At 55.0% G+C, this 14,411-nt stretch overlaps 1 protein-coding gene across 1 annotated transcript in view; it reads right to left on the reverse strand.

The window, feature by feature from the left end:
* Positions 1-3,489, reverse strand: part of GLP1R (glucagon like peptide 1 receptor) — a 32,568-nt gene extending 29,079 nt beyond the window's left edge. The window contains exon 1 of the mRNA XM_082412548.1: positions 3,373-3,489. Coding sequence (XP_082268674.1) covers positions 3,373-3,450 — 78 coding nt within the window. The 5' untranslated portion in view covers positions 3,451-3,489. The remainder of the gene's footprint in view (positions 1-3,372) is intronic.
* Positions 3,490-14,411: the final 10,922 nt, after the last annotated feature.

The following is a 14,411-nucleotide window of genomic DNA, read 5'->3' on the forward strand; positions in this document are numbered from 1 at the left end:
GCCCAACTTCCAGAGCCCAACCATCCCCGAGGCCCTCTGAGACCTGGAGGGATGGTGCTGCTGGACCCCGGGCTCTTGGCCTCATTTTTTTTCCTTATAGACTCCAGATACATGAGCAGAAGGGCAGGGAAAGGAAGACCACACACACATTCTCACGTGCACCAGACCCCTCCCATGGATACACTGTCACACACATTATCACACGTGTGTGGAGCACATGCTTACATACTAAGACATGACATGGAGTCTCTCTCCCACACATGAACACATAGACTGTCAGGTACACACACACACACACACACACCCCTTGACTGACATATACTCAAGTCACACTGTCACATGCATAGATACAGAGAAACAGACACACATTCTGTCACAAGCACACTTTTCTCATCCACACACAGAAACACACTGGCAGACACTCATTCACACACTAAGATGTCTCTCTCTCATACACACACAGACCTTCCCATAGATGCAGTATCACACTTGGAGTCACAAACACATACACACTGTCAGACACACAATGACATGCTGAGATGTTTCATACACGGGGACTCACAGGCAGGCTGTCACACAGAGGGTCACATACAAGTACAGAGGAGAAATAGGGGTTCATACAGCCCACACCCCTCTCCCCCTGGTCCCTCTCTCTCTGTCTCTCTCTCTACCTGTCTCAGTCCTGCATCTTTGTACCTCTGTATCGCTGTACCTCTCTATCTCACACGCACACAGAAGCATCTGTTCAGGGGCAGGCGCAGCTAAGGAGCAGCCTGCTTTTCCTCAGAGCAAGGCATCCAAGGGCAGGATGTGGTTTCTTGGTTGCTCCTGCCCTGGCACCCACCAGACTCCATATCTGTGAGGGAGCCCAGCTCAGGACAAAGTCCACGGTGACCGCCGCGCACCCTGGACTCCATCCACCCTTCACTAGAGTGCAGAGGCACGGGGCCTCCGACAGCCCCCCTCCCAGCCCTCTTCCACTGCCCTGGAGAAGGCTTCCAGATTCCCGAGGACAAGTGGGTCAGATCCCCCAAGCGACTAAAGCTGCCATTTCAGGGCGCCAGCGTCCCAATCCTCTCTGTTACCCCATGGGGCAGGGCTCGTGATCCCTATTTACAGATGAGGAAACAGAGGTTCCGGGTGGTCAGATGTCCTGCCCAAGATCACCAGCTAACGGCAGACCTGATATTTGAACCCAGTTTCGTCTGGTTCTAATTTGGAGTGTCAAAGTCTTGCCCGTCTCCTCAGTAGACCAGCTCCCTCACAGGGGTCTTGCGGAGGAAAATTATAGGCGAGGGGGTGGTCCTTCCCGGCAGCAATGAAGGAGTAGCCTAGGTCCCCTTCTTCAGAGGTCAGTTCTGCCACCCTCCTGCCTGCACCCCCTTCCAGCCTGGCCAGCCTGACTGTGGGCAGCTCACTCCATTTTCCCTTCAGTCCCACCTGGGTGAGCAGGTATTAGGCACCAGCCCAGCCCCGCACCCCTTTGTCCTCTCTGTTCCTGGACTGCTGGGTTCACCTTACACAGGGAACCCTCCTTTTCTGAGGTTTGTCCCCCCCCCGGCAGTGACAGGAAGGGAGCAACCTAGTCTTGCTGATCTCATGAACAGAAAATAGAAAACAGAATTCACCATTGTTGAGAGTCACACGCGGGCATGAGGTTGTGTCGCGATTACTGCAGTCTGACCTCAAAGCCTGTCACTCAGGTCTCCACGGGTCAGGGATGCTCACAGCAGGGCACCCCCCGACGCTCCCCCTCTCTGCTCAGAGCCTGGCTCATCCTGCCCTCCTCTGTCACCCCAGGACTGTTATGGCCCCAGGATATTGGGCTTTTGGCCCAGGGCTGAGGAACGAGGGGTGGGAAGAAAGGGCAGGTTCAAGGAGCCTCACTCCTCTGGGCAAAGGAACTCTGGGGAGAAGACAGGCAGCACCCAGAACCTCTCCTCTTCCCTTAATCCAAAGCCGGTCTGCAAATGGCCTGGAGCAGGATGGGACCAGGCAGCAGAGCCTTCCACCCCAACCCTGTCCCAGCCAGAGGAGGAGGTAAAAGTGAGCGAGAAGCAGGTAGTGGGTCTGCAGTTCTGGCTCCCAGAAGATCCCACGCACACCAGGGAAGCCAAAGTCTGGTTGAGCGTCGGGGGGACACTGCTGTGGAAGATGTCTCCTGCAGCTAGGGGCAGTAGCTGGGCTGGGGACACGGAGAGGGAGGGAATGAGTCTGGAAAAAAACGTGGGGGCTGAAGAAGGGCTGGCACCTTAGCTGGGAGGCACATCTGTCCACATCTGGATTCTCAGCCAGGGGTGGAGTCGGCCCTCATCAAAGACCCCTCCTCCCGCCTCCCACCTGCGCTGGGACAAATTTCAAGGCCTGTAAAGCCCCCTCCCCAAAGCTCTTCAGGTCTGGGGGTAAGAGCGGGAGGTCACGGGAAGACACGTCTCTCTGGCACAGGAAAGCCTGCACCTCCTCTCTGCTCAAGCATCTCTCAGCATCTCTGGACAACTCCTCTCTCCTAAAGCAGGCGCACCACAGCCCCCAGCCTAGGAGCCTGGAGGCAGGAAAGGCAGAGAGGGGCTGCAGGGGTCCACCTGTGGTCAGCCCTCCACGGGCATCCAGGAGGCCAAGGTGTCTCCACGTGTCCCAGTATGAGCTCTGGTGCATGTTGACCACGAAGGGGGTCAAAATGGGGGTGTGTCAGGCGAGTGTGTGAGGGGAGGCCTGCCTGCTTCTAGAGGAGCAGGGAGTCTTCTAGTGTTTGCCTTGGCGCGGGGCTGGGGACGGGGGTGGCTCTCGAGTTCCAGCTGGGAGGTCAGGGGGAAGGACAGAAAGCTGCCACCGCAGGGTCCCTGGGGCTATGAGTCAAAGGCTGTGCTGGGGGGCTGGTGGGGGGGCGGGTAGAGCTGGGGGTCCACACCCAGGCCTCTCCGCCTTCCCAGGGGGTCTTTGATAGTGAGCAGGGGACGGGTGAGGGCGCGGGCACGGCGGGGAGGGTTCTGGGGCACAGTGGAAAAGGGGAGGTCGGGGAGCTCGGGCTGTGGCCGGGCCGCTGGCACGGGTTTGCGGGAGACGGAGTTGGGAAAGTGGTCGGGCGGAGATGCGGCACAGAAGTCGGCGCAGGGCGGCCGCGGGACAGCCGGTGGCCCGGCAGAGGGGCCCGGGCGGCCAGGAAGGGGGCGCCTGGCCGGGGCTGAGGGAGGCGTCCGCCGTCCGAGCCCCCACCTCCGCCACCCAACTCTCCAGGTCCCACTCCCCGAGGCTTGGGTTCCCGCCGCCCGCGGTCGCGGAGTTTCGCTCAAGTCGCGGCCGCCGCTGCCCGGACGCCGCGCCCGCAACAGCCCACGCCGCCGCCTCCCCCGCCCCGGGACCCCCGGGTCTCACCTGGGGGCGGGGGCCGGCCCTGCCCACCGCCCCGAGCAGCAGCAGCGCCAGGCGGAGCGGCCCGGGGGCGCCGGCCATGGCGGGGCTCTCAGGACTGGGCCATCGCTGCCACCTGCGGCACCGCGCGCGCCACTGAGCCCGGGCGGCGCGGGCGCGGGGGAGGAGCCGGCGCGGGGCCGCCCCGCCCGCAGGAGGGGCCGGGTGGGTTCCGGCTTTCCGCCCCCGCCCGCGGAGGCCCCTGGGCCCGGCCACCTCCGGACCGGAGGTCCCCGGCCCTGCGCTCCGGGCTGGCGCCGCTCGGGTTCGGGCAGTGCAGGAGCGGGGCCGCCCCCACCCCACAGCTGGCCTTCCTCCCGGATCCCCCCGCTAAAGAAAGCCAAACCACCCCCCAGCTGTCCAGAATACCCCGTAGGGAACTGAGGCGGAGAAGCGCACGGGACTTGGCCAAGGTCACACCGCCAGTCAAACCCCTTCCGGAAAGTGTAACCCCAAGAGCTGCGAGTGGCTAGTAAGACAGATCCACCCGGCGGGGTTACCCCGTCCCCAAGTCCTCTCCTCATTCCCGGGTTCTGTCCCGAAGGCAGCCCTGGGACAACCAAGGGTGGGGGGGACAATGACAAATGGATCAATGGAACCCTGCCGGTGGGGAGGGTCTAGAAGGTCCCCCGACTCCCGCAGCCCCCATGGCCCCTGCTCTGAATCACTGGGCTCTTATAACCCCTGTATCCCTGGGATAACGTGTGCCCAAGGCTGTCCTCTGTGCCTCCTGCGTCTCTGTGTCCCTGCTTCGTGGAGGCTCCGTATTATACCTGCCTTTGTAACACCCCCTCACCCCCCAGCGCAGTGCAGGCCAGGGAGTAGGGTGGGACACAGGTTCACCCTCACCCAGGCTGTGGAAGACAGTGCTAAGAAGGCACTGACTTTCTGTTCCCTAAAGCCAGTGTGGAGTGCCAGTGGGAAAAGGGAATTACACCCCTCCCCCAAAAGAACTTTGATGTCACTATTAGGAAGGGGGGCGGCAGCAGCACTCAGCTTTGACCTACCATGGGGCATGTCTGGACCATTCCAAAGGGAAAGGGAGCAGCTGTTGGAGTAGCTGCTCCTCAGGGAGAGAACAGGACTTCTCAAATCCCAGAGCACGAGGAGGGGAGGGGGGGGGGAAGGGGGAGGGGGAAGGGGGGAGGAGGCCTCCAGTGGGAGGAACCAGGGGATCCCATTCGCCAAGAGACGTCTTCCTGTCCTGCAAGCTCCCTCTCACTACCTGAGAGTCATTTGTTCCCTCCTCTACCCAGAAGTCAGTCTAACAGTCACCTTATGTGCCACTTAGGCTGCGAGTGACAGAAAACCCCTAATAACAGTGGCATAACCAAGGGCTCTGTTATGTAAAGCAAGGCCAGAGGTTCAGCCCAGGGCTGGAGCAAAGGCTCCCTGACCATTAGGGTCTCCAGCTCTTTCAGTTTCCACCATTCTCATGGTTCAGGGCTTCAACCTAATGATCCAAGGTGGCTGCTCCAACTCTGGCCATGATATTCAAATTCCAGCCAGCAGGAAGGAGTAAAGGGAAGATGGGTGCACCTCCACCAGTAAGGACACATCCTGAAAGAGGCAGCCATCAACTCCACACCCCATGGTCCCCACTCAGACACATGGCACACTTAGCTTTGAAGGAGGCTGGGAGAGTACACTTAATTCCAAACAGTCACTGACAGGGTTAAATATTAGGGCTTTTATTATTCTAGAAGAAGGCAAGATAGATAGATAGATAGATAGATAGATAGATAGATAGATAGATAGATAGACAGACAGACAGACAGACAGACAGACAGACAGATAGGCAAACGACTTGCAGGCTCTGCTATATGAGGGCTGGGGGTTGGGGAGAAGAGGAGAGGAGAGAAGAAAATTAGGAGCTAGAACTGAGTCTTTACCATGAAATTATCAACCTCCAAATTACACTTAATAAATATCAGTTGAACACCTGCCATGAGCCACACACTGAACTAGGTCCTGGGAATAAAGTGGTGATGCAGTCTGTATCCTCAGAGGGATAGGAATGGAAGGGCTGGAATACCGCTCTCTAGACTAACACTAACCATGAACAAAAACAATAGCTATCAATACCACGTACTGAGTTCCCTCTCTGGGCCAGGTGCTGCCGAATTCTTAGTGTGCCCTGATCTCCTCAAGTCTGATGACCAAGTACTATTATACCTGTTTTATGGATGAGGAGACTGAGGCTCAGGGATAATAAATGAGCTTCCCAGAGAGCAATGCTGGCGTTCACCCCAGGTCCACCTGCCCCCAAGGCTGGTGCAGGAGAGGGGACAGGGTCCAGCTCTGCCAGCCCGTCTTGGGAGCACCTCCCCTGTGGATCCTTCCTCCTCAGCCCAGACCTCTGGGTCTGGCTCCTAACCCCTACGCCCAAAGCTTCTCCCATGACACTAAAGTGGGGTACCCTCAGCTTCCACTAAGAGAACTTGGTTTTCAGATTATTTTCAGAAATGGGAATGGGAGCAACTGATGTGTGCACCTGAAGAAAAGATGCTGTAAGGCCCTGGACCTGTGGAGATAGACCCCAGAGCAGGCCCCCCACCTCCTTTGCTCCTGGATGAGGGGACCCTCTCCTCAGTGGGAAGACCTGGCCAGTGGGCAGAAAGGAGTCTTTCACTTGGGGGAAGGTGAGGAGGGAGGGAGGGGCTAAGCAGAGGGAAAAAAGAGGGGGGGTGGGGAGAAAAGAAAGAACTGCTAAGAAGGACAGGTGTCTCTTGTCCATATAGTTCAGGTTCCTTTCCAAGCTCCAGGTTCCTAAGAAGCTTGTTTATTTTCCAGAGTTCAAGACCATATCCCCATTCTGGTGGATCAGATGAGGAAAGAGCCAAAATCTTCTAGCCTAGTATAAATACACATGCGCGCGCACACACACACACGCACACGCACACACACACCTACACACAGATCTTAGGCTCTGTCAGTCCTGGGTTCAAATCCAGCTCAATCACTCACTGAACATCTCTGAGCCTTGGTCTCACAGTCTGTAAAATGGGGATAATAATAAAGGCCAATGTTTACTGAGTACTTGCCTTGAGCCGGGCAGTGTTCCAGGAGCCTCGTGAGTGTTATTCCATTTAACGCTCACCATCGCCCTCAACCTAGTCATTGCCTGGAGAGTCTGAAGGTTTGCTAGGAGGAGACAGAGACCACAGGAGCAGGCCCAGGAATCTGTTCTGCCAGGAGCCAGGGGGACGTGGCTGTTGGCAGCTCCCGGAGTGAAGGAGAATGTCACCAAGGGATGCCCCGAGGCAAGGGCTCCACCCCTCCACTTCCTGCTTCTCTTCTTGCAACCCTGTCCTCTGCTCCCTGATCCGGTGCTTCTCGGAGCAACCCTGGGTTGTGAAGTGGGATCACTTTTGTCCCCATTTTACAACGGAGGACCCCAAAGCGCAAAGCAGTGGAGAAACTAACGCAAGATAGGTCAAGATAGCCTGAGAGAGCCTGGATGCGACCCACCCAGACCTCCCACACTGATTGCACAACCACAGTCACACCTCGCAGGATTGTTGGACGATCAGAAGCAGCACTTGCCCAGAATCCAGCACTCCTAAGTCCTCAGTAAATGGCAGTGTTAACACCGCCACCACTGTTATTCCCCATGGCCCTCCATCTTCCCAGTTGTCACTGCACCAGCTGAGCCAGGTCTCAGCAAGGCAGCAGGTACGGCTGCTAATGCCCAGGGCTCCAGCTCAGTCCATCCCTTCCCGGTCCAGGTGGCTACAGCCCAGTACCCCAGGTCTGGGGGAGGGAGGAGGCTAGCTGGACCCACGAGGCCCTTCCCCCTGTGCAGTGCCTCTATCACTGCCCCCCATCCTCCAGCCCAGCCGAGCCTCCCAGGTGCTGGGTCCTGTTCAGCTCTGGGCAGTCAGCTGGGGAGGATTTATAGCCTCTTGAGCTACAGTGATTATTGCTCTCTTGGGCGGATGCAGCACAAAGTATCACAGCATCGGTTTCCTAACTGACTCTTCTGTTGAGGGAGAAGTCAGTGTGATTGCTCCCACTTTACAGGGAGGGAAACTGAGTCCCACAAGAGTCAGGGGATTTGCTTGAGGTCACTTAGCAAGGTGCGGGCAGGGTTAGTGGAGCAAGGAAGAGAAAGCAATTGAGGTGAGAACAGCAAAATTCCTCTCTCTTCTCCACTTGGGGACTCCGGCCAGAAATGACTGGGGCTCCTTCTGTCTCCTCTGGGAGGGATTAGTGTCAGCAGTGGGGAGCAGGTGAGAAAAAACCCAGGGGAGGGAGAGGGTCATGGGGAGAGGGGCTTAGTGACAGTGGTAGAACCAGTGAGGGGGCAGGTGTTGCCCTAGGAGCCATCTGTCCCCTTCCTTTTAACAAGAAGCTTGCGTAGCAGAGCTGGCTGGACGCTCCCCAAATCTGGTGTGTGTTTGTTTCCTGGCGCTGCTATAACAAAGCACCACAAACTAGGTGGCTTAAACAATAGAAATGTATTGGCTCACAGTTCTGGAGGCTGGAAGTCTGAAATCAAGGTGTCGTCGGGGTTGGTTCCTTCTGAGAGTTCAGAGGGAGAATCTGCTCCAGGCCCCTCTCCCAGCTTCTGGTAGCCTCAGGCATCCTTGGCTTGTAGATGGCATTCTCCCCGTGTCTTCACATTGTCTCCCCTCTGTGTACATCTCTCTGCGTCCAAATTTCCCTTTTGTATAAGGATGCCGGTCATATTGGATTAGGGTCCACCTTAATGACCTCATTTTAACTTGATTACCTCTGTAAAGACCCTATTTCCAAACAAGGTCACATTCTAAGGTACTGAGCATTAGGACTTCGAGATACCTTTTGCGGGAGGGACACAATTCAAACTATAACACACGGAGACCACATTTCCCAGTCTCCCTTGGTGCTTAGTGCGGCCAGGGGATTGTGGAGGAAAGTGGTATAGGTTCTCTCCAGGCTTGGCCCATAAAACCTCCCACACGGTCCTCCACACCCTCTCCTCCCCCATCAACCAGCTGGACACAGAGGATCCAGTGGAGAATTCCAAGGCCCACAAGACAGAAGGAGCCTGGGTCCCTGGATGACTGCATGGAGCAGAGTTTCCTGCTGACCTGCCCTGGATTGCATGGTGTTAAGCCACTGAGATTGGGGAGCTGACTGTCACCGCACTTAATCTACCCCGACAGACACAGCCGGTGTGTGCCCCTGGGGGCAGGGCTGGTTAGTCCAGGCAGAGGCCTTGTGGAGGTCCCCTCTTTGTGGCTGTGAGTAGGTGAATGAGACCCCTCACTCTGGGCCCATCTCCTCCTCCCCTTCGTCAGTGGACGGCAGCATCGCAAAGGGGATTCTGGATGGTGTGGCCGTGGCTCCTATTTGTCTTATCCATCTGGCTCCTCTCTCTAGCCTTCGCCCACAGCTGTTCCCACCTGTTTGCCTTTTCTCCTGAGAGAAGGTGGTGGGGGGTAGGTTATGACAGAGCCCACACTGCCCCTTCACAGAATTAAAGCTCTGCAGGGAAAGAGGAAACGTGCCAAATTTCACACGTTTGGAAATCAAGTGAAAAGGAAGCATCACACAGGCCTTCTCACCGTAGCCTCTCAGCGCCTCGTCATGGCGTCATGGTGGAGAAACCCACTGTGACCAAAATGAGAAATGAAACTGTCAACCCAGGTCTAAAATAAGAGGTGTCCCCAGCTGACAGGCTACCTGGCCCACGGGCAACAGCCTCTTTCTTAGAAACTCTCCCCAGCTGGTCCCCTCCCATAGCATCCTTCAAACAAGCCAGTCACGGGTCTCAAAGACCGGGGCAGGAAATGCTCCGTGGAGGGACCTGCAGGCCCCAGAAGTTCTCTCTGAAAAGAATGGCTCCGAGCTGGGGTGGGGAAGCTGCCACTGGCTTTCAGGAGCCAGGATCACCTCCAGGGCTGAGTCAAGGTCACCGTAAATCCTGGCAGAGTCCCCCAAAGCAGGGAAGGACGGGCAAAGGCCCGACTCTTATCCGGAGCCTTCTGGATCGCACGCTCTCTGACACACTCATCGCCCTCAGTTTTGCATGATAGGAATGTGGTACCCACTCACGCCCTTCTCCTGAATAATAGAAAACAAATGCAAAAGGGAAAACCCAAAAGTCTCCGGGCCAGCTCCTCCCAGCAACCCGCACCACCACGCCTTGAGTCTCTGAGTGCCAACTTGGTGAGCACCTCTGCTGCCTCCTTGGACCTCACAGGTCACACCTGGGGTCCAGCTTGAAGTGGCTGCAGCCCCCTAGGCCTGCAGGACTGTAGGACCTCTGACCCTGCCGATGTCTCCTGCACCTCCGCAGGATCATAGCCCAGAAATTTCTGCTCCCATTACTGGTCGTTCCTCTTAGCTCTGTCTGACGAGTGACACGATAACACTTCAGGATTCGAGACTGGCCTATGGTTGGAGGAAGCTCACAGTCTCCCTCTGTTGTTGTGGCCTGATCTCTAGACCCGGCCTCAAGCGGACCTGCGACTTGACCCGGCAGGTGACATTTTCTGAGGACCCAGTCTATTTCATTTTTTCCCTCCCAAGGCCAAGAGTCACTTCCTTCCCTGTTCCAAAAGCTCTCACTCTCCATGCACTCAATCATGCTCTGGTTTCTGGCTCATTTGCTAAACGGGATGGCAAACAAAGCTGATGAGACGATCTGGCACCTAATGGCTCAGATGTCTAATCCTCCACCACCCAGGTGCTCTCAGGGGGAGCTCCTTGGGGTGGGGAGATGGGCTCACAGAATTAATTTCAAGCATGGCAGTTTTGCCATATAAAAAGGCACAAACACTTCTCCGAGACAAAAGCTGATGCCGGTGCTGCAGGAGGGGCTGGAGGGCCCAGGGGTCCTGGAACGGGAGGCTATGGGGGCTTTGGCAGCAGCTGGGCTGCGGTCTCAGTGTGGTCAACACCAGGGTTAAGGTCCCTGAGCCTGTGAAGGCAAATCGAAGACAAGGAGTGTGTCCGCATCATCAAGCCAGGTTGCCTGTGTCCAGGACACGAACATCAAGTCTCTTCTCTCTGTCCTTCGAGGAATTTGAGATCTTTGACACTTTTCTGGGGATGCCCCTCAAGAACAAGGTTCTAAAGATCATGCTTGTTCAAAAGCAGACCTAGGCTGGCCAGGAGACCATGTTCAAGGTGATTGTAACCATCAGGGACTACAGCAGTCCTGTCAGTCTGGATGTCAAGTGGCCCAAGAGGTACCCACTGCCATCCACAGGGCCTTCATTCTGACCACGGTTTTCGTAATCCTGGTGCGGTGGGACTGCTGGGGGAACGAGATCAGCAAGCCCCACACAGTGCCACGACACTGCGGCTGTGTGCTAATGAGCCTCATCCCCGCCCGCCCTGCTCCGCCCTGCTCCGCCCTGCCCTGGTCATTGTCTCGGCCCCTGTGTCCAGGAAGCTGCTTTTTGATGGCAGGTCTTTGCCAGCTCTGTCAGCTTTGTCGAGGCCACTTCAATATCACATCCAAGAGCCATAGCTGTGACCTCTGGAAAGAGACTGTTCCCTACGTCTCCCAATCAGGAACTCACTTACCCACACCAGAATATCCGGGGGTGGCCACCTCATGGTGCTTTTACACAAGAAAAATCAGTGAATTAAACCTGAAAGCAAACCAACAAACAAAAGTTCCACGAACGTACAGGACTGTCAGGTACTAAGGAGCAAGTTCTCTTGCAGGCTCCCTATTACTGCCTGGTTTAGGCGAAAAGCCCCGGTCAGGTGTGGGAAGTCCTGGGCTCTCACCCTGGTTCTTCTGCTATTTTCCTTTGTGCCCTAAAGCAGATGGCCTCAACTTTCTGCGTCTCAGTTCCTCATCTGTATAATCATCCCTGCCATTGCCCACCTACAGGACTGTTGCGAAGATCAGATGAGAGGATACATGTGTTAAGAGCATCGCAAACTGCAAAGCCTAGACATGAGGGAAATTCACGGTCATTCCCACAACGTTCTTGACCCTCCCTGGTCCCCCCAGCTGTCCTCAAGTGTCCTGTGCTGCAGCCAACCCGGATTTGTTGTCATGGCTGCTGTCACGTTGTCAGCCTGCCTTTATCCACATCTGGCCTTTGCTCCTTCTGTGCCCTTCCCCTAAAATGCTCTTCTATTTTATTTCCTTTGGCCAAATCCCATCCATCCTTCATGGCTCAGCCTAAATTCTACTTCCTCCAAGGGCCTTGCCCAACTCTTGACTTGAAAAGTCCAGTCTCCCTCCTCTGCGCTCCCACACCCACTCCACCTTTAACCATGATCACTCTCTGGCTGGCATCGTGACTGTTCCTGTGCAGAGTTTGTGTTCTCTGCTGCGGCACACACCTGGGGACAGGGTCCCTCTTGCATCTTAGCTGAGGGTTAGCGTGGAGCTTGTGTGCAAAAGGTGCTCAAAATCATCATATTAATTTGCAATGAGTTGAAACGGACCTCAAGAAGTAATCAATGTCTTTGGGGCCTGGATGCAGAAGATGAGTGGCCCGGCTCCAGGGAGCAGGTCCATAAACATCATTTGACAGAAAAGCCCAAAACTTTAAAGCCTAGCAATTTTAGATTATGTTTGCATGGAAGGCTTTTAAAATAGCAAAACTTTAGATGTATGTCTCCGCGAACAGATGTGGAAGGGAAAATCAGTTCCTCATAGGATTGGCTTACTTGTTTTTTTTATCGCAGTGCTAAATATTATGCACCAAGTGACAAATTAATACATAAATTGACCTAGAGACACACACTCTCACTCCCTTGGACGAGCATGGCGTGAGGACCTGCAGGACCTCCTCATGGCTGGACGTAGCGGATATCTGCACATCATGTGTCGGCCAAGTTGGAGTTTCCCAAAAAGATGCTGGAGGAAAAGACTGCTCTAATCAAGACAACTTTAAAAGAGTCCAGACTTTTCCTCAGAGGAGGGGAAACGCTCACAACATTTGTTTCGGGGGCACGTGGTATGGAAGGCTGCTGCCACCTTGCCATTGGCTCCGGAGCCTTTCTGGGGCTCTTAGAAGATGTCAGGAGAAGAGCCGGGCAGCACTCTGGCTCCTTCCCGCCCATGCCCTCCTCCAGGGTGAGAGGAAGAGACAGACCCGCGAGCGGTGCCCTCCCCTGGCATGACCCCCGGAGCAGGTAATGTGAGCAAAGCAGTGCGAGCACCACCTTCCTTCTAAGGTGTCAGTCCCCGCCCGCCAAGGAGCCTGGAAGGCAGAGCAGGCACGTGAGAGGCAAGGACAAGGCCAGATGAGGAAATGCATCTGCTCATCCCCCGGGCCAGCTGTCCCACAGGGTTCCGTGAGCAGGGCAGGGACCTGGGGGTGCTGTCGGATCCGGAATCCGCCAGGGGATGCCACTGGTTGTGCCAGCTGACTGCCGGCAGCCAAGGACGGGCTTGGGCTTCTGGAGAAAGCAGACTAGGCAGAAAGGGCAAGTCTATCCTCTAAAAAAATTCCATAAACATGGAAAAAAACTAAAAGTGACTGCTTTCCCCAAGAGAGGGAATGACACATAACAGGCAAAGCTTCTGACGTGGTCTAGCTAAATGCCTAACAGTTGGTTCTTAGCTCCGGAGAGAAAGCGGGAGAGAGAGAAAGAGAAAAAGAGGGAGGGAGAGGAGGACTATTAGGAGTATCTTCTATTTGTCTGGCAGCCTCTCATTCAGGTTCTCATCATGATGGACACTGGATGTCCTTTGCGGGGACAATAGGAGAGGAACAATAGAGAGAGGGAGCATTTGCATAATCAGGAAGGAATATGTGGAAACCACGAATGACAGACGGATATCCTGACCCCTCAGACCCGGGCTGAAGTCCCTGATCACATGTCTGGGTAGGGGGCTGGGGCCTCAGTGACAGAAACACCTGTGAATCTGTCATTTGGGAGACAGGAAGAGAGCCCCCCTTTCATAAACACCATCTTGAAGAGGCTGTGAAGGTGCCAGGAAATTAGAGGCTTAAGCATTGAATATTCTGCACTGGGTCAAGTGAGGATTTTGCCTGGAAATGAAGAGGAGGTGCTTTAATTAATCAGCCCCAGCCTGAGTGAAAGTGAGAGGAGAGGCAGCTTCTGTCTTGAAAGGCAGGGAGCTGCCAGCACGACATGTGTGAAGTGAAGAGGAATTTCCCTGCTCCCTGAGGACACCTGTTCAATTAAAACTGTTTATAAAGAAACAACTGTAACCCTGTCAGCCTGCCACATCCCACACTCCCAGGAAGGGTGGTTATACAAGCACCAGGGGATGGTGCAGTACGAGTCCCACTGTTCCCTGGCTCCTTTGGGGGGAAAAGGAACAGGTTGGGAGGATCTGCTATAAACCAACAGCTTCTAAGGAACTGGTATTGATTCAGGGTAGACGAAAAACATTTTCATTCTTGAGCATGACTCCAAAGTGTTTATATTCATCTCAGAATATTGTGTGTAAACCAAGACTTGAGCGTTCAAAGAATACAGTTCCTTTTTGCAGTCAAAGCCAGATGCCAGAAGATAGAAGCAATGGAGTGGACTTTTATCCATGTGCTTAAGGTACAAAAGTCATTTTTTTCTAAGACTGAATACAGTTCTCTCTTTCAAAAATTCTTAGAGGGACTTCCCTGGTGGCGCAGTGGTTAAGAATCCACCTGCCAATGCAAGGGACACGGGTTCGAGCTCTGGTCCAGGAAGATCCCACATGCTACGGAGCAACTAAGCCCGTGTGCCACAACTACTGAGCCTGTGCTCTAGAGCCCGCGAGCCACAACTACTGAGCCCGCGTGCCACAATTACTGAAGCCTGGGCACCTAGAGCCCGTGCCCTGAAACAAGAGAAGCCACTGCAATGAGAAGTCCGCGCACTGCGACGAAGAGTAGCCCCTGCTCGCCGCAACTAGAGAAAGCCCACGCACAACAACGAAGACCCAACGCAGCCAAAAAAAAAAAAAAAATCCTTAGAAATTTAAGGCTGTGAGCAAAATAGTCATGAAGAATTGATACTTTCAGATTTCAGTTGCTTTTTGTGTTTTGAGGGTTTTTCAATATCTGTCCGGTGGCTCCACTCAGCCCTGG

This window comes from Balaenoptera physalus (assembly GCF_965194825.1).
Source record: "Balaenoptera physalus genome assembly, chromosome: 11".
NCBI lineage: Eukaryota > Metazoa > Chordata > Mammalia > Artiodactyla > Balaenopteridae > Balaenoptera > Balaenoptera physalus.